The sequence below is a fragment of the Trachemys scripta genome, chromosome 3, assembly GCF_013100865.1.
Source record: "Trachemys scripta elegans isolate TJP31775 chromosome 3, CAS_Tse_1.0, whole genome shotgun sequence".
Taxonomy (NCBI): domain Eukaryota; kingdom Metazoa; phylum Chordata; order Testudines; family Emydidae; genus Trachemys; species Trachemys scripta.
The window spans coordinates 86,938,677-86,965,800 of NC_048300.1; the positions used below are offsets into that span (position 1 = coordinate 86,938,677).

The window sequence follows — 27,124 nt, forward strand, 5'->3', positions numbered from 1 at the left end:
AGAGCTGTCATTTTATCACAATCCAGCCTGGACCGGAAAGGCTTGCTGGGTACCAGGAAAGCAACGCTGCAGATAAAGCCACTTGTAACTGGGACAGGTTTTGTATTGCATACAATTACAGATACTGACTTTCCACATTTCAAGGGGAGATGTATTATTTGGGTGGGTGCGAGCACAGAACTACAGGAAATGCTTTTGCCTTCACACATGAAATTGTCACTGGACGTAAATATCCTTAGAACTGCTAGGTGACCCCCAAGAAGTTAGGTATGCTGAACCTGTACTATGCAGCTTTTATTACAACACAGCTGTATTTATAGACATTCAAATCCTGGAAGGAATTTTTACATTTGGTCTTCGCACTCAGTGATTTATTCCTCTCAGACTCAACTGTTCTCATTGCGTGTCTTTTCCATTTTGTTTGCCGCACACAGCTTTTCTACATGTGCTCATTAGATAAATTAATAAACTAGAAAACTTCTGGATTACCAGGTTTGTTAGGTTGGTGGCATGGTCTCTCCTAGGTGGACTCATAACACATCTCAAAATTAATTGCAGTTCAGTCAAATCTAAACCAAGAACTTCATCAATTGTACTTCATCAATTGCCAACTCCTCTGGGACAAGGTTACACCACAAATTCCACCAGGCCCAGAAGTTTAGCAGGAATCTTCAGGCTCAGGTGCAAGCTCTTCTCACCTGGATTGTTGTTAATTGTTTAGTGCCAGTAGTGTGCTTCGCTCTCTACAAGATTCAGAATGAAAACCATCCCTGCCCTAAAGTGCTTGGAATCTAAGACAGACACTGTGACGATGGGGCACTCTGGAGAGGTATCTGAATGGTTCACTTCTAGTGACCATCAGTCTTATGGAGAAGGCGGTTGCTGTGCAGATGGAATGAGAAGGACACACTATGAATAAGGAGTGACCAACAGGGAGACTAGAATGGGAAGAGGAAATGAATGGGGCTTCCAAAGGGATGTAGTGAGAGTTGAAACCAGAAATCTAAACTTGACTGGAGTTGTGGGCTGGGGGTGGTGGGGGTCTTGGATAGTGGTTAGTCAATGGCCTCAGTGCAGTTAGGAACCTCCATTCTCTCAAAGCCAGCAATTCCCTCAGGATTATCTTTAGTTCCCACTACCTTGGGGCAAATCACACACCTGATTGGTGGTGGTGGTTCCTGAGGCACTTTACTCACAGGCATCTTTCCAACACCAAACTGATTGGCAACAGACCTGTAGCAGTCTGGGGTAGCCAGCTTCCAGATGGTTATAGCAACCTGCTTCTGGACCAGCAAGAGTGCCCTCATCTACACTGGAGGGTAGAAGCAAGCCAGACCCACTGCTGGTCATTCCAGATCTGCATAACAATATGATCCCACCAGGCTGTGCCAGAAGCACCAGTATACATAGGGGGCATCAACAAATATGCTGATTATACTGAGGAGCATTTGCCACTGCAGGTCTGCCAAGCCAGGGTACTCTTCTTTCTCTGCCTCCTCCTGCTCCATCATGAAACCCATCATCCATCAGGTACCTTTGGTGGGTCAGAAAACACCACTGAAATATCCACCAGCACCTCAGGAAAGCTCTGCCCCTTTCCTGACACAGGAGCAAAGGCAAAAGGAGAAGCTTGTTAAAAGGCACCTCCTCCATCTTGCTGTCTCCAATAGCTGGCTGCACAAAGATCAAAATGACTGCTCGGCAGGTTGCATTGGTGAGCTGTTCAAACTGTCTGTAGCATGCAGGGTGGGCAGTAAAGTTTGCCCACAGTGCATCACAGTCAAAGGGCTAGAGTGGCCACATTTCAGGAGGGCACTAGGGACTTTGGGATATGGTTGGTTTGACTTGGGTCAGTGTGCTGCAGTGTGGATGCCAGAGCCCAGGTTCAACCCTAGAAAAATCTTAATGTAGGATTAATAATTAACCAGTGTAGACTTTCAAGTCCAGAGTTCTCTAACATGGGTCAGTTGACTCAAGTTCTACTAACCCTGGAGTTTCATTGCAGTGTAGCCATACCCTAAAGTAAGCTCTGTATTAATAAGTACTCAGATACTACAGGGATGATGGCAGTGCAAGTATCTGAACAGATATGTGTGTTGTCTACGGTGACTGGCAACCAAAAGTTTCAAAACTACTATTCTAAAATGTAAATACACTACAACATGGTAAGAGGGAAGAAGGTACTTGGTAACTTGCTGTGCCTTTTGGACAATGAAGCAGAAAAAACCCTTAAGTATGTGGAACCAGGGATCAGAGGTGCATAAAAGGAAGCAAGGTTCTACGGTGTGTGTTATTTAAAAACTCTTTTTGTATTATTGTGTCAAAGACCGATCACATTTGGAGTGTGCAACTTCCTGTGTTTGCACGTGGAGGTAGATAATTTTCTCCCTAGGGTTTTCTTGCCTGCAAAGATGAAGCAAAAACAAAAAGGGAATCAGGACAATGATGAAGTGAGAAAAGAGCATGTAATACCCAGAAACAAAGAATAACCAGGAACATAGAACACTAGTGACCTGCTAAATAAAATGGTAACATTTTCAGAAGCATTTTAGTCTCATTTTCAAAAGTTATTTAGGCAGTTTGGAGTAAAAGACTAATTGGAATTTGGCTCGTAAGTGCCTAAGGCACTTTTGAAAATGGGTCTTATGCTCCTAAATCACTTAGATGCTTGAATTAGCATATTGGCTGTTGGGTAAAATTTTCAACTTCAACATCACAGTTTGTAATTCACTTGAGATGAATATCCTGCAATTTTTTTTGTTCTTGTTATATGATCAAACACATACTACCAACTGTTGACTTAATGCTTTATCTAAGGTACACAAGCATAAGCCTAACTTTTAGACTGTGTGTAGCCCCATCGATTGCAATGTGACTACTCATGTACTTAACATTAGGCATATGCTTAGGTAATTTGCTAAGGTACTTTGCCTATATGAAGAGACACATTCAGCAATAACATGTGCATTGCAGAGGCTTATAGGCTAAACTGCAGATATTAGTTTTACCACATACTATTTGTTACTTCATATAGGTGCCTTATATAGTAAATTTAATTTGATTCTTAAGATATCATGGGTTCAATGGTCATCTAACCTCATATGCACTTCTGGTCACTCACGTCTGACGTTGTGAAAACGAGCTGTCTATTCCTCCTGACATTTGTTATCCCTCTCAACAAACATTGCTGCCTGACATCATTGCACTCAGTGGCTGATAACAAGGACTCATCTTTTTCTATTCGGGGGGCGGCAAAACCTCCCCCGACCCGCCCAAACAGCATTTGCTCAGTCATGCAACGAGTTTGAGAGGCTGATGTTACTATCCAAAGTCCAACTAATGGCCCATATTTGTTGTTCTCAGATTCCTGGCAAGTAGAGTTTTCCCAGTGCAACAAACTGAAGGCGGAAGGTTCCTAAATTAACAAGCTGTGCTCTGGAGGCAGAGAAGGTAGTTAGCCAACCCAAAAATAGCTCTGGACATGGAAAAGGTTTTGAGTAAAACGATCAGCGTTACAACCTGCCTACCCATTTCCCGCACTATACCCTGTGCCAGACCCATACCTGGCACAACATCCTTCCCCTGGCATGCCAGCATAACTACTCTCGTCAGCAAATTCGAGGGCTAGAGCCCTGGCTCCTACTCCATCCAGTCCACTTGCACCAGGTTGGGATGCAACAGCCCCATAGAGGCTGCTCTCCTTCCTGTTCTGCTACCCATGATCGGTGTAGCCATTGCAAGGGAGTGAGAAGGTACATAATGCAAATTCCAGGTCACAATCTTGCCATCAGTCACGTGTAGATAGATCACACTATTTTAATATTTACAGTATTTATAAACATTAAATATGGGTAGAACTATTTGTTATAAGCTTTAATAAGAAATTATCATTAGCAGCATGGAGGTTTTTTTGTTTTGTTTTTTTAAACACAATGTCTACCTACCTGTTTTTCTTCTCAGTCCTAAGAAAAATCACCATTAGAATAAAAGTGCAAAAAAATAATAATAATTTCACAGGATTTTATGGTGTGTTGGGAGGAGGGACAGGATGGATGCACCTGCTGGAGATGTCAAAATTGAACATTTTTCATAAGGCCATTGAACACCAGGAATACAGTGGTCACCATTATACAACTACAGTTACCTTCTGAAGGCAAAATGAGCTTTGCCACCATCTACATAGCATTCGTATACCTAGAACTCAGAAGTATACTGCAGTAACTACGCCACAAATGCCACGATAATTTCAATGACAGCCACTGGATGTACATTTACACTGTAGGTTTTTCTGTTAGTCTTTTCTTTTTCAAAATATGAACAGCTCGAACAATCTGAATGTGCCTCCTGACTCACCTATGCAAGTTTTCTACATCGTCAATAGTCTCAGGCAACGTTTTCCCTTTGGTTTCAGGCAGCAACAACACCAATCCACCAGCAATTAAACCAACCACAGCTTCAAATTAAACACACACAAGAAGACCAAGTTAGAACCCACACACATTATATGATATTATTGCAGCCAGATGGCATCAAATGTAATTGTTATTTTAATTAAATTCAGCAAAGTTTGTAGAAGAGATTTTGTTTTTTTAACGTACAACAATAAAGGGCCAAATTTTGCTCTAAATATAGTATACAGAATTTTTGCACACAAGGTAGGTTCACAGCTTTTCAGGGGGTCTCACTGCAGCATTACGGAGATAATTATAGGTAGTAAAGTTTAATTATAAGCTACATACTGTAATGGTATCTATCAGGTTGGAAAGGCATGTTTGACAAATGGCAGTCGGTATGTTTACACGAGATGAAATGTACTGGATTTCCCTGTCACCATGAGAACAAGATTTTCAAAGTTACAGTTCCTCTCTCACTCATTAAGTTCCTGGTTACCAACTTTCATAAGCCCCAATCTAAAATGTATGTATTATGAAGTCCCTTATAAATAATATAAATATGCTCTTTATTAAAAATAATGTATTGCCTTCAAAGATAGTCTTCTCACAATAATGCACTAGTCCTAAAACTGGAATTTTGCAGTATCTGGCCTAAAGTTTAGATTGACTAATCTCCAGGAAATTTCAGCCTGTTTTGAAGAAGGCTACTTACTAGTCTATAGCCTTTTTTAAAGATGATTACATGGTTGTCTAGCCAAAAAAAGAGAAATATTGACAAGACTGAAGTCTGCAACATCCTTAATAATCCACAAAATATACCCAACAGGCACCATTTGAAATTACAACATCTTGTCTCAAGACAGAGACCAAACCACAGCAGTAAGAAAATGACTCAAATGAATATTGTCAACAAACTGAAATGTGATCCGAATTTTAGTGAATTTCACAATCCTCTTCGACTTGTCAAGCAACATTTGCTAGTTTGCAGCTTTTTTTTTTAAAAAGGCATGTAAGAAACCATAAATATAATATGGAAGCGGACTCTGACTACGTACACAACTCAGAAGTGAACTATTATTTTATTATGAGTTGAAGGTTTTGTGAAGGGAAAAAATATTTTCTCTCCTAGATTTGAAATCAGTTTCTCAGATTTGTTTGTCATGACAATTGAGGCATGGTTAATACACAAGAAGGTAAGAAAATACTTACCAAAAACTATAAGTGGCAGCTCATGCCAGATCTCTGCCAGCCTGTAGACAATGAATGGGGCTAGTATCCCACCAACGTCACACAAGGAAGAGCAGACCATTACACCAAGGTTCCTGATTTAACAGCAAAACAATTGCATTATATTGGTCTGAAAAAGTTCTGTAGCTGGAGCAGAGTTGATCAAAACACTGAGCTGGGACAGAATACATCCTGCCATAAAATTGTGATGATTAACTATTTGCATTACTGCAGTGCCTCAAAGCCCAGGCATGAACCTGGACTCCATTGCACTAGACACTGTACAAACAGAACAAACGTCCCTGCCCCAAAGAGTTTACAATCTAAGCATTAGACACGAGACAACAAATGGGGGGAGTACAAGGAAACAATGAGACTATTGGTCAGCACGATAGGCTGCGGTCTCAGCAGCCTAACCATAATAAAATACCAAAATAGAATCACAAGTCCTGATTCTCTCCTGCCTTGTTCCTCATGAAGTCATTCACACCTGTGTAGCATGAGATAACCTACCAAATAGCCATGGGAAGGTTTACTCCTATTTTGCATAAGTGTAACTGATTCCCTGAGATTCAGAGAACTTTCTACAGTTTCGTGTGGGCTCTCTGCCTTGTGCTGATTGGCTGTCTACACCAACCCTCCCCATCCCTCACTGTCTGTGTCTCAGTTTCACTCCACACCTGCCCCTCCTTATTTTCTTCCGATCTGTTCTGCTCTCCTTCCCCCGTCCTTCCTTTCCCATTTAGTTGATCCCGCCCAACATAAAAATATCATGAAGTTACCCCTCCCACCCACTGTTTCTATCCTCTCTGTTTAGATCGTAAACTTTTCAGGGCAGGGACCTGTGTTTGTAGAGTGCCTAGCACACTGGGGCTCTACTCTTGACTGGCCCTTAAGCACTACTGTGATAAACACGATGAATAATAAACTTCAAGGTAGTAGAGAATCAGGCTCAGAGTGTCGGATTAGAACCTCCCATCAGATAGAACAGAACTTTGAAAATAGTAGCTACATTATTTTAAATAACTGTCAATGTAGGGAGATGTTCAAAGGTCCACCTAATGTATATGTCCATAATAAAAAAAGAGAAAAAAAGCCTTCAGTAGCTTTCTAAGTAGAGCTTATCGGCAGAATGATCTTTATACAGGTTTCAAATGAGTGTATGGGAATCTAGCAGTTTCTAGATAATATGGGCTAAATTTAGATTCTTTCAGGGTTTGTTTTTTTTTTTTTCCCTAAGTGATGTACCTAAAATCCTCTTATAAAACTGCTATACAAAGCCAGCATTTAGGGGTAGATTAATAGTTGCATACATTTTAAGGCTAATGAGTACCATTAGATCACTGGCTCTTAAATTTCATCCAGTTACTGCTGTGTTGAGCCCTGTAACTTGTGTTTGGCTAAAGAATATCTCCAGAAATGCATCCAGTCTTGATTTGAAGACTTCAAGGGATGGAGAATTCATCACTTCCCTTTAAAGACCAAAAGGTGCCCCAATCCACCAACACATTGGGGCTTCCAAAACGTCAACCAGCCCAGATTCTTCCCAGTCCTCCTCAATTCTGCTCCCCTCCTCAGATACACTCTTTTATGCTACTTCTATCTTCCTGCTCTCCCAGACCCCCCATAGACTCTCCATTTCTCATCGATTCATTATTGTCTCTAGCCCTTTTCGACCTCTGGTTTTGAAGGACAAGAATCTTGCTTTAATCCAGCTCTGCACGTTCCATTTGCAGTACAATATAGGGAGAAGTTGTATAGGAATATTCTGTTCCTGCATTAACTTGTCTTTTATTCAATTTTCTAAGTGATCAATTTGCATAATGTTCTTTAGATATCAATAGGTCTATAATTCTGGAGCATTTCTGTACTAATCGTTAAGTCAATATAAAATACAACATATCCGTCAGTTTCAATAGCTGCCTTTCACATCATGCTGGCCCCAGACAACGCACTCACCTCAAAAATGTTGGGTACAGTTCAGTGTTCACAAAGCAAACCATTTCGATAGACATTGTAATTCCCATTCTCCCAATGCAACCTACAGTCACTTTTAACCAGTGAATATCTGCAAAGGAAACAGTTATTTCACTTACAATGTTTTCTGGAGGTTTTTTGGGCCAACGGTGATTGGGTGGGCAGGGGTTATCTAATGAAACAATGTTATTTTTAGTGGAAACCAATAATCCTGTATTACTTGAACTGTATTAATTTAAAGGAACTGCTATTGTTTAATTGCATAAAGCAGCAGATTAAAACAATCAGCACCACGTGGGTTTATTGTTAAATGTGATTTGCAAAGTTATGTACAGTACCCTATTTCCCCAAGATATTTCCTATTAATTCTGATGTCTGCAAAAATGTAGACTTTTATTTACTCCATCTCATTTCTGAGGGGTGGGAACCCTGGGTGCAAGGAAAGTCTCCAGCACCTGTCAGGGTCACAGGCTACAATCACAGATGTGCTTTTGCAAACTTTCAAACCTAGACTATAGCGAGACAGATTAATGAGGTCCAAGAGGTAACACTGAGAAGGTAAACTACTGAAACCTCTGACAACTCACCCTCAGGGATTAAAGCCATAATGAGACAGGCAGCCCCTGCCACCAGAGTTGCCACAGCCCAGGGATAGCGACGGCCAATGCGATTGATTGTGAGAATGATCATGAAGGCAGCTGGAAATTCAACAAGGGCAGAATAGAAGAAATCCAGATACATGTTCCCACCAGCCATTGCCATGTGCATGATGAGCCCCTGGTACAGAAGAGAGCTGGCCAACCTAGGCAGAGAACAGAGCCCATTCTTCTTAAGAGATTTAGTCAAAGAACAGAGCCCCGTTTCTTCTTGGAACGCATATAAACAAACCTTCTGAACCACAATTAGGTCAATGAAACCAACTTCAGCTCTAATTTACTCAACAGTGTAGATGAAAGCCTGAGAGCCTGAGTGAAGAACAGTAGAGATTAATGCAGGAAAGCAGAAACTAGAGGTAGAGTTTACAGCCCATAAAATAATGCGGTAGGTCAGGAACTAAGCCTTGAATATAAATCGGGCAGGAAATATTAATGGTATCATAGACTAAGGCTAAAAAAGCTTTCAGACTACTCATACTTCTAGCTCTGAGTTACAATTATGGGCTTATGATCACTAAAGGAATAGTCCTTTGTCAAGTGCCCATTCTGCCCTCTGCATCCTCACCATCAGACATAATGGAGACTCAGATGGGCAGTTGGACGAGCAATGCGTTTTCTAAATAACTCCTCTTAACTGCTTGGATGGTTGAAAAGAGCTCTTAGTTGAGGGAAAAATTGACCAGGCATCTAGGGAGTGAGTTCAGAAGGTAGAAAAGCTCTCCTGGTCAAATGCTTGTATTAACATTCTCATCTTGCCTCAAAAGATAAATTTACCTACAAGTGTTTTATATAAGGAAGATGCTAATAGCTTGTCCACATGGTGAGTTACTGCATGGAAAGCTGGTGCACTTAGTGTCACACCCTGGCTTGCTGCACAGTGGCACACCACATAAACAAGCTCTAAGACTAGGAAATTCTGTCATGGCAACACGGATTTGTCTAAGCTTAGGCATCAGCACCAGCAGATCTACAGAGATTCCTAGAAGCTGATTGGTGACTATGGGCTTCAGGCAAAGCCGATGGAGTCACTTTGGCTTTGTCTATACTAGAGAAATCAGTATTGCAAGTCGATTTCTTCACATCAATAGTTCCACTATCAATTGAATGTGTCCACACCACGGCTGCTTTACATTGATTCAGGTGAGATGGCTCCTTCAGCCAGTGAACCTCAGTCCTCAGATGTGGGACCTGCTAAAGTCAGGCCTGGGATAGGGAGACATCTCTGAGTATGGCAGATACTGTGGGGGTCACACTGGGGGCATAGAGCGCAACTATCAGATCTGACATTAAGCCAGTTGTGCTAATGCGTTGCAGCCAGTTACCCAACTGGTTGAGCCTGCACCAATTTAGGCTACCCCAGTTCTTACCCCTATCCAATTTGGGGGTAATTGATACCAGTTTTTGTCTCGTTACAGTTGACTGAAGCACTTGTCTACATAGACATAACATGCTTTTAAACTGATGGAGTGGGGAACAAGTGTAACTTCTCTGTATGTACAGAAGTCCTCATATGGCCCCATAATTCATCCATTGGTGACCAGACACATGAGGTCATCATGGCAATGGAGCTAAACTAAAACCACAGTTAAGAACACTAGCTCGTACTATTCCAGTGATCTCCCCTGACAGGATTGAGAGTAACCGAGAAACCTCCCCAGCAGTACAGGAAGACAAAGGAGGAAGAAAGTCTGGAGCATGAAAAAACTGAGTTCTGAGTGCAGGAAATGGGAGTAAGACAAAACTGGAACTTTAATGCTTTGTAATAAAAAAAAAATTAAAGTTGTCTTAAGACTTTTTACCAGTTATACATCAAAATGAATGTGTGTTTCCGCATCTGAGGTGTCCTGACAAGGTCCATAAATGAAGCTCTCAGATTTTCCCCACCTTCCTCTTCAAGGTTAATATTCTACAGAAGAACCAGTGCATTGTTAATTAAGGGCTAAACTGGGTGACAGAAATTTATCATGTTAAAGCAAACAGGAAGGGAGGGGCTCGTGACATACTGTAGTCATATATTAGATATGTTACTTAATACAATACATAAGAGCTTCCTGGGAAATGCACCATTCCATTGTGATTATTGCATGGGATACGGAGGAGAAGGATCACAATGATAATGAGGGAATTCTTTAACTTCACTTCAACAGTTTTAGTCGTTCCTTAACTATTTGATCTGGTGTTTCCTAAGTAATTTCTCCAGGATTCTAAAAAGTTTCCTTTTTCTTTAGTCTTAGCTGAACAGGTCATGAATCAGCAGCATTGCAATGCAAAATGTTTTAGCTCTGGAATACACAAGAACCTTGGCACAGCACTGACACCTGGGGTATATTCCTCACCTTATTTCAAATCTCCTGCATAACATGGAGCAAGCGTCTGAATCTCTCCTTGCACCAGCTTCCTCATATGTACAAAGGGGAATGATAGCTATCCAGCTGGGACTGAGGTTAACTGTGATATTTACCAACATTAGAACTCCTCAGGTGGAAAGCATTATACAAAAAACTTTTATAATGTTCACTACAAGCATAAAACCTCAAGCTCACCTGAAAATGGGCAGGCAGCTTTTTCCCATTCTTTTTGGCAATATAGTCCAAAATCTTCATGGCCTTGTCGTTTTGCTTCTGAGATATCAGCCACCTTGGAGACTCAGGCACACACCTGTAATTCAAGCAAGCAGACACTGACATACAGAAAACAAAATGGTGCATCCACACTGAACCCAGGCTATGGAGACAGTACTTCTGTTGAACACAGTGACGCTACTTTCAGCTTTTCAAGAAAAGAACAGTTTGCCGTGCTGCAAGATGAAGTTGGAGGAGCAGCCTTGGCAGTAGCTCAGTTTTACTGGAGATGAACACACTCCTGATAAAACAATAAATAATAAGAAACCCTTGCAATAAGAACATGCATAGCACTTGCCCAATCAATTTACCCATCTGATGACTCCTCATGAGGAGCCATTTGCCAGCTAGACAGACGACAGACACACCCCTCTAAAAGCACTGGAACTTTCACTCCATTTACTCATGTCAAATCAAACTCACAAAAATAGATAAAGGAAGAAAACAAAAACTTTATCCCCACTAACCCCCACTCCGGGCAGACAACTCTTCACAACCCAAGTGCTCATAAAAAGAAAAAAAAAAAGTGAAACCAAAATGATACAAGTTAATTCTTTTAAACAATACAGCAAAATGATCTACTAAAGGAGGAACCTATTACTTTTGGTTGTGCCACAAAATATAGTATAATTTTAAAAAAATTCTGTGCAGCAAGCCACTTTAAATAAAAATACTTCGCCATTGGACAATCACCACTAATTAACCACCATTTCAAGGGGATGTCAGTCAAATTATGGCCCTAAATTATTTAATAAATTTCCCTTTAAACAAATGTTCAATTGATGCATATATAAAATTCAATTCCTTGTGTCAAATTACTTTACATCCAATTTTCTTTTAAAACATAATCCACTAACAGCATAACATAACAGAAGTTTGATTCCTAAGAATACAGTAGACAAGATGTGCATGCTATAATACAACCAAGGATTGAACATTAAAGGAGACTATTTCTACTCTTCGTTGGTGTAGATCTGCTGTTTGCATTAACCAGAGTCATGTGCATCTAAACAGAATACGACATTCTCCTACAGCTCTTGACCATCTCTCTTGGGTGACAGGAAATATAATTTTAAATCTTCTGTTGCAGTATATGAAAGTGCTTACCAGTAATAGAGCAAGAGGAGGAAGCATGGTAGAGTAACAGTAAGCTGCAACCATCTCCAGTGAGGAATAGCATAAGCAACACCATCGAGCAGCAGAAGTCCAACTGTAAAGGCCACTTGATAGAGAATTCCCACGGTCTTCCTATGGCTTGGGCCAACAATTTCTGTGACTGAAATGTATATAATACAAGTGACTGTTCAAAAACAGAAGGAAAACTGATGGATCATTTTAGAGATAGAACCACCAAGAAACCCTACTCCAGAAACAAGGGGTTTCAAGCATTTCAGGAGGCGTAGATTCTTTTCAGGGAGTCTGGAGGCAAATACCAATTCCCTGAAGAACATTCCTTAATTCTAGATTTTTGCATAAAATCTTAATACAAATCCTTTGATACTTGTAGACCAAGCTTAATTGCCTTATTAAATGTTATTAGATCATTGAGGTCAGTAATTATGTTCTTCCTGACTGAACTGTGCTTAAATCTTATTCTCTGTTATGGCATTCCACGCTTAAGTGAAACATGATCACCAAAATTTACATATGAAATCTTTTACTGTACAATACAACACTATCCTAAATAAAGTTTCCATAATGTAGAACTGAAGGATCATATTGTGCAAGGAGGTAATAATCGTTCATTGTTTGATTGATGTGAAGTGGTGGGGGCAGCTGTTCCATTAGTGGATTTAATACTCAAATCACTAGAATGAAAATTTATATATGCACAGAATGGACTGGTTGATACATTAGGTTTTCTTCATCTCAAACTTCTGGATAACTACAATAGCTCGATGTTTCTGCTACAATGTTTAGCAGTATAATAGTTTAAAAGGTTGGCATTTCAGTTTTTGTCACCTTCAGAGTTAACACTCCACTGATGTGAATGAGGCAGTTCACACCACTCAGAGCTATTGTTTAAAAACTGTCCACTTTACAGATTCAGGAAGACAGACAATGCTAAGCCATGTAGCATTTGGAAGATTTTCTTTGCAACCGTAAAGGAGAAAAGCTTATATTTTAAAAACAAAACCTAAATTCTGCAACACTTAAGGGATCCCTAATGACACCTTTAGCACCTTGGGCAACAGCAAACTATATTTAACAGACCATGTAAACAAACAAACAAACAAACTAATGCTGGATCAGTGTAGAGTGATATAATCAGAGTGACACCATCACTATTTGAGCAGGTCTGGATTAACACATAGGCAAACGAGGCATATGCCCAGAGCCCAAATTAGGGGAGGAGGTGATTTTTTTTTTTTTTTTTTTTTTTTTAATAACCAATGCAGATTTTTGCACAAACTGAAAAAATTCACTGGGCAGGTCTACACTACCGCTAAATTCAATCTAACTTATATGTCACTCAGGAGCAGGGCCTGCTCCAGGCACCAGCCGACCAAGCACATGCTTGGGGCTGCACGGCGCTCGGGTTTTTGTTTTTTTTCCTTTTGGTTTGGCAGGGCAGCGCTGGAGGGTTTTTTTGTTTTGTTTGTTTTTGTTTCTGCCAGGCGGTGCTCGCGGGGTGGCAGGGCTTCCGGCGGCACAACGCTCGTGGGGGGGCAGGGCGGCACTCATGGGGGGGGGTGTTACGGCGCAGCGGCACTTTTTTTTTTTTGCTTGGGGCAGCAAAAAAGTTAGAGCCGGCTCTGCTCAGAAGTGTAAGCAAGATACCCCCCGTGAGCAACACAAGTTAGATCGACCTAAGCGCTGTCTACGCTGGCGCTATGTTGGCAGGAGACACTCTCCACTGACACAGCTTCTGCCTCTCACAGAGGTGGAGTAATTATGCCGCCTGGAGAACGCTCTCCTGTCGGAATACAGCATCTTCCCCAGATGTGCTACTGATGCAGCTGCGCCAATGTAGCTCTTCTAATGTAGACCTGCCCACTCATTTGAGTGGGTGGCACTGCAACCTGGTGCATGGGGTTGCAGCACTGCTCAGGTTTGGCCCATCCACCCCTGTCCTGGTGAGTAGTGCCACAAGCAGCAGCAGGACAAGCAGCCGGTCCAGCAGATCCACAGCATGGCCAGCCTGGCTTGGTGAGTGTACCGTACCACAGTTTGCTGTGATTCACATTAGAAGTTGGGGCCCAGAAGTGTATGTTTGCCTAGGACCCAGCGATGGATTAATCCGGCTCCTCATGTGACCTCTCTATTGCCTTCCCACCCTCTGATATATTTTCCATTCAAATGAGCGTGCACTATCAAAGAGCGCCAAAACAACTTCTGCCTTTTTCTTGGTAGGTATATACTGTACTTGAGTTATTGTTTAAGATGTAAACCTGGGCTTGCCATTTACTGCTCCTTTAGGTATAAAGATTCCTCAAAGTTGTTTGTTTCCTCAAAGTCCTCTATCACCTCCTCCTTTCACTCTGTTGAGAGCGCACTGGAGCCTAAATAGTGATGTCACACCAAGCTGCTGCACACTTCCCTCTCTTGCGTACTGGGGAATGGGAACTGCATCTCAGGTAACAGCCTCATTTGACATCACTATTCTGATCTTCCAAAGACATCAGAATCTGAGGGAAGAAAGAAACTGATCTCTCTAATGTAAGCTCATAAGCAGGGGGGAAACGATCCCTTATACATACTTTCAAAAAGCAGCAAAGGGCCCTTTTCTGCTTCCCAGTTCACATTTAGTCCAATGAATTGCTCGTTTTCCCTTCATCTCCCATTACCAATATTACTCCCAGGGAAAGCACCAGTCTTACTCAGGATGTAGCCTGCTGCCCAGCTGCCCTTGCTGACCAGTCCTTGTAGGAAGCGAAAGATCATCATCCAAAGGTAGCTTGGTGCAAAGGCCACAAGAACTCCAGAGGCGGAACTTACAAGGATTGTCACTATAAGGCAAAGTTTACGGCCAAATCTGCATGGGAAAAGAATTACAAATACAAGTACAAGATCAAAATACAGACACACACCAAAGTAAACTGTTAAAAACTTCATGTAGCATTTAGGAAATCCAAACATTTATCAATTGGAAGGATAGACCCACATTAATATTATAGAACTACATTTATATGGTGTTAATGGGGGCCTAGTGCTCACCTATCATTTGGGTTAACTTCTCCATTGCTTTGTAATTCCATAAATGCTTTTGAGGAGTTTGGATGAAACCAAGTATCCCAAATGATAGGTGAGCAATAGGCCCATATTAATAAATATAAATGATAAAGGTATCTCTTCCTGTCTATTTTTGGAATTACAGTCGGGAGAAAAGATACCTGTAGATGAATATAATTACTCTACAGTTTCTTTTGAAGTGCCTATGTAATGAGGGGATTAGGAGTAACTAATTTACATACAAAGAGCCCAATCCTCAAACCACGCATGTTCAGATCTTCCATTGATACGAATCGAAGTTTCACATGTAGAGAACTTACATAATGAGGCCTGCAGAGCTTGCAATGCAAAGCAATTTGGAGGGGGAGTGGAGGGATGTGTGGAGGGGAATACATTGTTAGGAATGTGGGCACATCTTTTTCCAGTGACTGGAAAAATGGTTCTAATGGTTTATAACACAACATGCCCTTCCTGTGCCCAGAGCCAGTGGTATATCCTTAATCTCAATGGGACTTTACAATGACTTCATACCCTAGTTCTGAACACAGTGTTGCGGTTATGAAAATCACTCGTCTCTCATATTTGCATTGATAGTGTATCTATTTGGCAATCTCCGACTGTATTATTACTTGATAAGCAAACCTTTAACAAAAGGAAACAGGATGTTTTCATATCAAAATTGCAATTCATACCACAGAAAGACAGAATGACAACTCCAACTCAGAGTTTCCTGGCTTTTGTTAACAATCAACATGTTCATATAGGGTGTCTGGGTTTTTTGCACGTTATCACTGTAAAATATACTGAGGAGCACATGAGCACTGCAGGGAGGAAACTTGTGGGATAGAAAAGATCTGCAGCTACAAAAACCCAGAGTGTTTGATATGTTTTTCTAAGACTGAGAGACTTAGGAGTGTTCATTCATTGAAAGGCGCATGAGCATGCTGTTAGTCAGATGGATTTGCCTCTACATTTGTTTATTTTTAACTGCTAAACATTGATTAGGGATATCGGCTATGTTTTAATATCCCGCACATACCTGTCTGCTATGTAGCCGACGTATACCGATCCAAAAAAAAAGCCAGCATTCACACAGGACTGAAAGAGATCCACCTTCCAGGAGTCCTCACACACCAGGTTAAACTGAAGAGGCACGTCACAGTTAGAAGGGACACTCAGTGAATATATCCACTCCTTAAAACTAGAAACTGGTTGATACCAACAACTACCACTTTATTAAAACAACGTTCTATTCCAGGGTTGATCCTGCATTTTAAGCATCTCAAAGTCCCAGAAGTGGTTAGAGGCATAGGAACACAAGACCAGGCCCCTGGATAAGTCTGCTGATATCGCCCCTATTTCCCATGCATCTAATCTTATATGACTAGGGAGATATTGAGGGGATGGGGGGAGAACCACACCTGTTGCTCAGTATTAGAGTATCACCCAAAAGCCCCAACCAGGATTAGGACTCTTTTGTGCTAGGCACTGTATAATCATAGTTAATCACTATGGACTTGAACATCCTTGGACATAGACATGCAAGCAACTCTGGTCCCTTTGGCAGCTTCCACTGGGGGCTGGCAGCTATGGTCCCAGCCGCGATTGTTTCTTCTCCGCCTATAGATCAGTAGCCATGGCTGCTCTAACGGTGTGTAGAATTTTCTTTGCAATGAAGATTCTAGATGCCTATAAAAAGCAGCAAACACCACGTGACCTCCTCTGGGCCACAGTCTGAGAGCAGCCGCCTTAAAATACTATGCACGCTGAGCAGGAATAGTTTGAATTTGCTGTAAGAAGCCCAAGAAGAGAGGTCCTCAGAGCTTGCTGGGCCTGAACACAGAGTCTTCAAGACACTGGGGTGGCTTTGGCGAGCCAAAGCAGGATTGTCCCTATCCAAGTGCTATCCAGAATCAACCGTTAGATATTGGCTACTCATTCTTGGGTTTTGTGCATAGTTTTAGAAAACATTTCAAAGAAATATTGGTTATGTTGCAGGGGGGACACACACGGTTAAAGGATGTATATCTGGCTGTATATCCCTTTCCTTCTTGCTGGGGTTAGGTTAATCAAAGCTATGTATTTTTAATCCACACACCAAGATGTGTTTACTCCTGTGCTGCTGTATTTCTGGTTATAGGGATTAGCATAGGACAAAGCCTGGTGCTCCCCCTTTGTTACCTTTACATTGTGACTTTTTTCCAGGCCCATTGCTGGACAGCCAAGCGAGGGCTGAAAGGAAGGAGCTAGGGCCCTTATTGGAGGCCCATAGTTGCAACCACGCTGGAAGTTGTGGACAGCAATAGGGATCCTTATCCAAACCCTCTAAACAAAACTTCAGATTGAGGTGCCCATTCTGACTCCACAGCAGGGAGGCTCTCCCAGTCTGATTGGCAGCAGGCCAGTTGCTGAGAACCTACTGTTCTTTTCAACAATATTTAAAATATAAGAAATGTTTAAGGGAAGAAAGTTACTATTGGCAGCAAAGCAGGTTTTTAAACAAAATTTTTGTCTGTTTCTCCATCTATGAACAAGTGTTGGACTCAGCGCTGCAGGAGGCAATTAATCTACTTCTTGCCAGTAGAGGCGATTCCAATGGAATAAAACAACATTTGACAGCACACCTTCCCCGGGACCTCACTTCACTTTAAAATTGACAGCAGAACTCCTATGTGATGCAAGAGAACTGACTCTGCAATAACATTGAGGCACCTGACTGCTCCCAATGCCTAACAGATACATAAGTAATCTGGAAGCAAAGTCTAACAGACCTATAATAATGATTGACAAGAAGTACAGGATTTTTAACTGAATTTTTGTTTACTTCAAAAAAAAGTCTAAAAGTAAGGACTATAGTTCTATCTGTGGAAACCTTTTATAATGCAGATTTACACTGTTCTAGAAATGTTTGGCAGGCTCCCAAAAGCTATTCTGTGCAAGATCTTTAACAAATTTAATGCAAGTAAAAGAGTGTTCCTAGTTTGGCCAAGATTTCCAAAAGGGATTGATTGTGGCGTCTCCGTTTTTGAGTCCCAACTTGAGATGCCTCAGAAGAGCCCAATTTTCAAACAGCTGTGAGCACCTACTTTGACCTTGAAAGGGGTCATTGAGAAACCCAGGATCAACAGTCACTTTTGTAAACCTTGGCTCACTGGACTTACGTTTTTCCTTTGTCCTTCAGCTGCTGCTATAGCGACAATACAAATAATTACAAGTTAACAAAAAGTCTGTTGCAAATGATAGTAAATAGGAAGGTAAAATGCTGAGAAATTATTATTCATAAGGGAAAGTGAGGCAACAGAGAGAACCCGTCTGTGTGTACAGAGCTCTTCAACACAAGGCACATTTGGGGCAAAATGTTCAGAATTGACTGTTGAACTTCACACACACATTTAGACACCTAAATAAGTGGCTTGATTTTCAGAAAAGCCAAACACCTGCAACGCCTGTTGACTTCACACTAGGCATGCTAAGAGGCTTAATATGGGTCATTCCCTCACCAACATTCCCTCCTGCCATTTGGATACTCGCATCCATCTCAATACAAAGATTTATCCTTAGAGCCACTTTCTTAAATAAAATAATGGAAAGCTTTTATTTTAGATGCTTTAAAAAAAAAAAACAAGATGTTTTGGGCTAAATTTAATCTGACAAGATCCCTTAAGACAATTTTCTTACCTCACTAAAAATTAACAATGATGCGTCATAGTACAACTTTTATCACTTAGCGTATATCTATGAATGGGGTATTTCCACAAAGCATATAATATTGCCCAATATGCACCTGTTATTTCTAAGGCTGTCAAGTGATTAAAAACATTAATGGCGATTAATTGCGGGATTAAAAAAATAATCACAATTAATCGCATTGATAAACAAAAGAATACCATTTAAATATTGTAGATGTTTTCTACATTTTCAAATATATTGATTTCAATTACAACACAGAATAAAGTGTACAGTGCTCACTTTGTATTTATTTGTATTACAAGTATTTGCACTGTAAAAAAAAAAGAAATAGCATTTTTCAATTCACCTAATACAAGTAGTGTAGTGCAATCTCTTTATCATGGAAGTTGAACTTACAAATGTAGAATTATGTCCAAAAAAACCTGCATTCAAAAATAAAACAATGTAAAATTTTAGAGCCAAATCTACTCAGTCCTACTTCTTGTTCAGCCAATCGCTCAGACAAACAAATTTGTTTACATTTGCAGGAGATAATGCTGCCTGCTTCTTTTTTTTTTACAATGTCACCTTAAAGTGAGAACAGGCATTCTCATGGCACTGTTGTAGCCGGCGTCCCAAGATATTTACGTGCCAGATGCGGTAAAGTTTCATATGTCCCTTCATGCTTCAACTACCATTCCAGGGGACATGCACCCATGCTGATGATGGGTTCTGCTCGATAACCATCCAAAGCAAAGCAGACCGACGCATGTTCGTTTTCATCATCGGAGTCAGATGCCACCAGGAGAAGGTTGGTTTTCTTTTTTGGTGGTTCGAGTTCTGTAGTTTCCGCATCAGAGTGTTGCTCTTTTAAGACATCTGCAAGCATGTTCCACACCTCATCCCTCTCAAATTTTGGAAGGCACTTCAGATTCTTAAATCTTGGGTCGAGTGCTGTAGCTATTTTTAGAAATCTCATATTGGTATCTTTTGTGTTTTGTGAAATCTGCAGTGAAAGTGTTCTTAAAATGAACAACAACATGTGCTGGGTCATCATCCGAGACTGCTATAACCTGAAATATATGGCAGAACGTGGGTAAAATAGAGTAGGGAACATACAATTCTCCCTCAAGGAGTTCAGTCACAAATTTAAATTAACACTTTTTTTTTAAACGAGCGTCATCAGCATGGAAACATGTCCTCTGGAATGGTGGCCAAAGCATGAACGGACATATGAATGTTTAGCATATCTGGCACGTAAATACCTTGTAGTGCCGTCTACAAAAGTGCCATGCAATTGCCTGCTCTCACTTTCTGGTGACATTGTAAATAAGAAGAGGGCAGCAGTATCTCCTGTAAATGTACACAAACTTGTTTGTCTTAGTGATTGGCTGAACAAGAAGTAGGACTGAGTGTACTTGTAGGCTCTGAAGTTTTACATTGTTTTAGTTTTGAGTGCAGTTATGTAACAAAACAAAAAACCTACATTTGTAAGTTGCACTTTAATGACAAAGATTGCACTACAGTACTTGTATGAGGTGAATTGAAAAATACTATTTCTTTTGTTTATCATTTTTACAGTGCAAATATTTGTAATAAAAAAATATACACTGATTTCAATTATAACAGAATACAGTATATATGAAAATGCAGAAAATGTCCAAAATATTTAATAAATTTCAATTGGTATTCTATTGTTTAACAGTGCGATTAAAACCACGATTAGTCACAATTAATTTTTATAATAGTGATTCATTTTTTTTTAATTGCGTGAGTTAACTGCAATTAAATCGACAGCCCTAGTTATTTCAGATACACTGGCCTTCAGATGTTTAGCCTCCACACATTTTATAACTGACCTGTTATAGGGCATTAAGCACCAATTTCCCATTTTAGACCTTGTCGACAACTTTTAACAAGCGTGTAACCTCTTAGCGTAACATGGTGTGTGTCTACACACAGTGTAGTGAACATGGTTAGAAACTGTGGCAGTTGCCCTGTTTCACCCTTGAGATAGGTCTAGACTGGCACGTGATTGTCTTCCGATTATTTTGCTGTGGAGACAGCATCCTCATGGCCATGCACGTGTAACTGCTTTGGCTGGCCCTCTTTCTTTCCAGCTCCGTGAGTAGGTCTAATCTGCCTGCGGCAGGCCCGTGCCAGCTGACTTGGGCTCCTGGTGCCTGGGCTGCAAAGCTGTTTAACTGCAGGGTAGACTTCTGGGCTCAGCCTGGAGCCTGGGCTTTCGGACCCTGCAAAGTTGGAAGTCCCAGAGCTCAGGCTGCAGTCCAAGCACAGGTGGTCTACACTGTAATTAAACAGCCTCACAGCCTGAGCCAGCTGGCATGGGACAGCTGCAGGTTTTTATTTGCAGTGTAGACATACCCTGTGTGGTTGGTCAGACCAGCCCCAACATGCTGCTGCTCTAGCTATAGATTCTCTGGGTGCTCAATCTCCTGCAGAGGTGCTATGGGAAAGCTAGCCAGGTTTTCCCAGAATGCATCAATGTGAACACGGTTAGACAGTGTGGATACACTACCTTGTCTGGCATGTGGTTATGTTGTGCCAAGAGTTGTGTGGATACAACTCAGCTATGTTTGTTGTCAGATGAGAATGGCACGAACTGGTTACTAAAACACAGTTGCATCTATGTGTGCAGGGCCTTAAATAAAGAATTCCCTCTAGGAACTGCTTCTATATTGGCCCTTGAGTTTGCTGCCAGGAACAGGAATGTGGAGAACCACCAGGGCAGTGTGGCTGGCCATGGGTCCCTGGGCCTGGCACCCAGTCAATGGGAATGTACAACAGCACTATTACTCACTAAAATCAGCAGAAGCAATTGCGCTGGTTGGTGCCTGCTCCAGAGGAGGAGCGTACAGATGGTCACTTCTGAGGGAAGCATCATGGAAAAAGACAGCATGAGGAGCCCTGTGCAGCCCTAGCCACACTGAAACCCTGAACCTGGAAATGAGGGAGCAGCAAAAGCAGGAAGGAGAGAGAAAGGGGTGGTGGAAAGAAAAACAGGATGGCACCAGGATGCTAATGAGAAAGACAAGGGAAGAAGAGGGTCAGAGACTACGAGAAGTGCTGGATTGTGGGTGAAATGTTAAGATGAAGCTGATTCTGCCTGTCCTCAGTGCAAGGGGTGAATGTCTCATAGGAAACAGCGATCTGGATCAAGATGCTAGTTTTTGTCAAATTAAAAGCAGTTCCAATGTCCAAGCTGAACTGACGTATTGTACAGCAGTTAAAGTTTGTCTTGGTTGTAATAAGTGACTAGAGTTGTTTTTGCTGGCAACTACCATGAACCAAAACCTTTAATGAACAAGGTTTCAGAACAATTTTACAAGTAGAAAATGGAAATGATGTTTTTCTTCAGTAAATTTACAAAATTGTTGTTCCTGACCCCAAAGATGGCGATCAGCTAAACCCTGAGCATGTGGGCAAGACTCACCAGCCAGACACCCAGGAAAGAATTCTCTGTAGTAACTCAGATCCCACCCCATCTAACATCCCATCACAGGCCATTGGGCATATTTACCGCTAATAGTCAAAGATCAAGTAATTGCCAAAATTAGGCTATCCCATCATACCATCCCCTCCATAAACTTATCAAGTTTAGTCTTGAAGCCAGATATGGCTTTTGCCCCCACTGCTCCCCTTGGAAGGCTGTCCCAGAACTTCACCCCCTGATGGTTAGAAACCTTCGCCTAATTTCAAGTCTAAACTTCCTGATGACCAGTTTATATCCATTTGTTCTTGTGTCCACATTAGTACTGAACTTAAATAATTCCTCTCCCTCCCTGGTATTTATCCCTCTGATATATTTATAGAGAGCAATCATATCTCCCCTCAGCCTTCTTTTGGTTAGGCTAAACAAGCCACGCTCTTTGAGTCTCCTTTCACAACACAGGTTTTCCATTCCTCCAATCATCGTAGTAACCCTTCTCTGTACCTGTTCCAGTTTAAATTCATCCTTCTTAAACATGGGAGACCAGAACTGCACACAGTATTCCAGATGAGGTGTCACCAGTACCTTATACAACAGTACTAACACCTCCTTATGTCTACTGGAAATACCTCGCCTGATGCATTCCAAGACCACATTAGTTTTTTTTCACAGCCATATCACATTGGCGGCTCACAGTCATCCTGTGATCAGCCAATATTTCGAGGTCCTTTTCCTCCTCTGTTACTTCCAACTGGTGAGTCCCCAGCTTATAACAATAATTCTTGTTATTAATCTCTAAGTGCATGACCTTGCACTTTTCACTATTAAATTTCATCCTATTACTAAAGTTTACAAGGTCATCCAGATCTTCCTGTATGATATCCTGGTCCTCTGTATTGGCAATACCTCCCAGCTTTGTGTCATCCGCAAACTTTATTAGCACATTCCCACATTTTGTGCCAAGGTCAGTAATAAAAAGATTAAATAAGATTGGTTCCAAAACCGATCCCTGAGGAACTCCACTAGTAACCTCCCTCCAGCCTGACAGTTCACCTTTCAGTATGATCGGTTGTAGTCTCCCCTTTAACCAGAGTCTTATCCAGCTTTCAGTTTTCATACTGATCCCCATCTTCTCCAATTTAACTAATAATTCCCCATGTGAAACCATATCAAATGCCTTACTGAAATCGAGGTAAATTAGATCCACTGTGTTTCCTTTGTCTAAAAAAATCTTACCTTCTCAAAGAAGGAGATCAGGTTGGTTTGGCACAATCTACCTTTGCAAAACCATGTTGTATTTTGTCCCAATTACCATTGACCTCAATGTCCTTAACTACTTTCTCCTTCAAAAATTTTTCCAAGACCTTGCATACTACAGATGTCAAACTAACAGGCCTGTAGTTACCTGGATCACTTCCCACTCCCCACCCCCTTAAAAATAGGAACTACGTTAGCAATTCTCTAGTCATACTGTACAACCCCTAAGTTTACAGATTCATTAAAAATTCTTGCTAATGGGCTTGCAATTTCATGTGCCAGGTCCACTCCCTTCTTTTTACCCATGCAGGGAAACTTTTTAACCCTTTACAGGTAAAGCAAGTAGAGAACAACTACTAAGAGGGATTTTATAATTAACTGGCTGGTTGGGTGTCCATAAAAGGGAGCTACTCCCCTCCCCGCCCCCTTTCATTTATCACAGACTCCCAAACTGCTTCTGCTGCCAGTTCAAAGCCTTGGCCCTGATCTTAAAAGCCACAAACAGATTAGATCCCAATTACATTAGAAACCACATTTCCATCGAAGAAGTGCCTATGTGTGTTTTTAGGAGAGATCAATTATCCTGTGATTTTTCTTACATTGCCCTTCATGGTGGGTAAATCTAGTTTCAACAATCTTCAGCTTTTATGAGGGTGTCAAATACTTATATTGGCTCTTGCAATTGTACAAAATATTTTAGCTTAGTTTAGTCAAACTTCTTGGTTTAATCCTGTTTATACAGGTTTTTCCCCTACTACTACTTCTGTGAAGTTAGCTTTAACAGCTGGGATATTACAAATGGTGTTCAATTTTTAAAATATCTCTTGGAAGTAGTGGTTATTTTACAATATTTGCTTACATTTTCAGCATACTGGAAACCCATGGATTCTTTTCTGTGATTTATTTCCAATTTGGTTGACTAATAAATGGTGTCGCTTTTAGCAGGATTGTGCATTGTCTTTTTCCTATATGTAGCCATTTAATCTCATCATCTTTGATCCAACCTAATGAACTTAAAAGGTGTTTCACATTTGTCAAGGCTAGATCTTAATTTTTTTCCCCTTAGAAGCTATAAGATTTAGGCCACAATCCTACAGTAAAAAGCAACAAAGAGTCCTGTGGCACCTTATACACTAACAGACTTATTGGAGCATAAGCTTTTGTGGGTTGAATACCCACTTTGTCAGACACATGTCAGTGAGCATCCTACAGTGAGCAGCATGTGGGTGTAGGAATCCACTTGTGTGGAACTCATTGCACACGTGACATCTTATGTGGTACTCTTGGTTTCCATATCAAGTTTGAGATGCATGTACGCACTCTTCCATGGGAGTGCTCATGCAATTAAAGCTTTGCATAAGATCGAGCTCAACTTACACAAAGATCCATTTACCTATTTGTGAAGTGTAGGTAACTCCCTGGTTGAACGCAAGAGCATATCAACAAAGCAAACAATTCCGTACAGCACTTCAGAACAGAAAATGAAATATAGGTTATACAATCAAGCAGACCATGGTAGTCAATATATTCCATTATGAGGAGTCTCCTCTTTAATGAAAGCACTTCTGTTAAATTTAACTTTTGTCTGCCCTCAACTAGTTGGTAACCCGGGGGATGGGGAGGAAGAGGAAAAGGAAAATATTCATTTTTTACCTCAGTCACGATGGATGATCCTGAAGAATCGTAAACCCAGCCATCTTGACAGGGGGTAAGAGGGATACTGCTCCTGTTGCCATAACCGGTGAAGTTTTCTAAGGGGTTTATGCAGCTGAGGCCAGTTGTGTTCCAGTCCACGTCGTATCTCCTGCATTGACTAGAGAAAGACTCCCCGTGTCTCCCCTGCTCTGGAACAGTGTAGTTCAGCTCCTCTTCTAGACTCCAGCCACATCGGCTGCTCAACTCAGCAACTCCAGGACTGAGACAGTGGTGTTCAGGAGTGAACCCAAGGAAGATGACACCCATGTAAATAGGGGTGAAGGCAGCAGACACGAAGCATAAGACAAAAAAGACTTGTTTCTGGAACAAGTCAAATTCCCCAATATGCTCTAGAATGTCATCCAAGGTTGGCATTTTTGCATATTGCAATTCACTTATAGTAACTAACCTGGTTTCTCTTCCCAACACTGCTATGTACTTTGTTGGCAGCAAAGCTGCTTAAGTAGCAATAAAACATTTGACCAAAAGTCAAAGCTACTTTATAAATTATTAAGCTGTGTATTGCTAGCTTTATTTTTTAAGTTAAATTAGAAATCAAGCCTTGGATCACCCGTGAACCATGGGAATTGCTATTTGACCCCCACCAATTCCCCTAGAATAGATTCTTCTTGGGGTGGGCAGGAAGTGGGGTAGAGGGGCAAGTTGTTTGCTCACAAAAAATTAACAGGGCTAATAAAAAGGTCATTTAGTTGTCATTAATTACCCAAATCCTTATTAAGGTACTTTGAAAGGTTTCCTTCCCTAGCTTGTGCCTTAATACCTTGATTTAGGTAGGGTACTCAACAATATTTCTAACTAAATACATTTATTAGCATGGGTGTGAGAATGAAAGATTTAGGGTTGCCATTGCTAGGCAGCAGACTCTTGAATAGTGCCTGTCCTGAACAGGCTTTGCAGGGGATAGTTAAAATGTGGTTCAATAGAGAAATGCTTTCAAGGAAAAACAGCTCTCACCTTTGAAGCTGAGCTTTGTAGTGGGGTAGAAATATATGCTGTAAAAAAGGCATTTACCCTCATCAGGGGTTTCCCCATTCTTCTCTGACCACTTCCTCACTGGATGGGTACAGGGGGATTGCTGTCGCAGGTGAGGATTTAGAAGACAGGTATTCGCCTTTGGGCTTGTCCTCCAGCACCTGCTCAGGGTGGATCTGGATTGTGGATACAACTTTTTTGCACAAGGCTTTAAAGATTTCAGAAAAAACCTTTGTAGCATTTCCCCCCCTCCCCATGTACTTCTCAAAGCCTAAAAGCTGAGAGCTCCCCTTCCTCAGTAGAAGAGTTGTTTGAATCAGAAGACAAAGAGATCTTAGGTTTTTTGTCCCTATTCCCCTCCCCCACTCCAGCTTCTCTCTTTTTGGGGGTTTGGCCTACTTTACAGGGATTGCTGCCCAGCTGTTGTCAGGGGTGGTCTTTTGCAGCTTGCTTGATGCAGAGCTTGAGCCCTCTGGCTAGGTCTCCCTCAGGGTGGTCCCCTTCAGGTCCCACTCCCCCTACCAAGGGCTCATTGCTGGAACTCCTTGATTCAAACCAGGAAAGAGAGCTTGATATAAGCCCTGCCTCTCTCCCCAGGGAACTGGGGACCCATTTTAGGACTTTGTGGGGCCCTGAGATGCCTTAGAGATATGGTCTTCCTAATCCTGTTCTGCCCTAGGACTAACCCCTGGGGCTGGATGAAGTTCTCTATTTATGGAGTCTCTCCCCAATCTGCTTTGGGATCTCCTGATCAGGCTTTTCTGTGTTGGAGTCACAACTTCTTGGGGGCAATGGGACACTGAACATGCCTGTCCAACTCAGAGACCCATGCCCTAGCAGTGCCATGGTTGGCAGACTGAGACTGAGCAGGGCACATTCAGCCTCTGAAGAGCCTGTAAAAGCTGCCCCACAGACAGAACACTGCTTGGATTTAGCTCGGTATTTGTGAAGTTGCTCTGCCAGGCCTGCAGGGGTCAGTGGAGTCTCACAGGGAGGAGCTGCAGCATTGGC

The 27,124-nt window shown here is 41.5% G+C and overlaps 1 protein-coding gene across 1 annotated transcript; it reads right to left on the reverse strand.

The window, feature by feature from the left end:
• Positions 1–1,861: 1,861 nt before the first annotated feature.
• LOC117874786 (solute carrier family 22 member 2-like) lies at positions 1,862–25,602 on the reverse strand. Its single transcript, XM_034765282.1, has 11 exons — positions 25,079–25,602; positions 16,088–16,191; positions 14,697–14,851; positions 11,983–12,151; positions 10,798–10,912; positions 10,054–10,160; positions 8,186–8,400; positions 7,581–7,689; positions 5,604–5,716; positions 4,354–4,453; positions 1,862–2,403 (listed from the first exon to the last, which is right to left on the reverse strand). The coding sequence occupies exons 1-11, from the start codon at positions 25,493–25,495 to the stop codon at positions 2,313–2,315; spliced, it is 1,695 nt and encodes a 564-aa protein (XP_034621173.1). The 5' UTR covers positions 25,496–25,602; the 3' UTR covers positions 1,862–2,312.
• Positions 25,603–27,124: the final 1,522 nt, after the last annotated feature.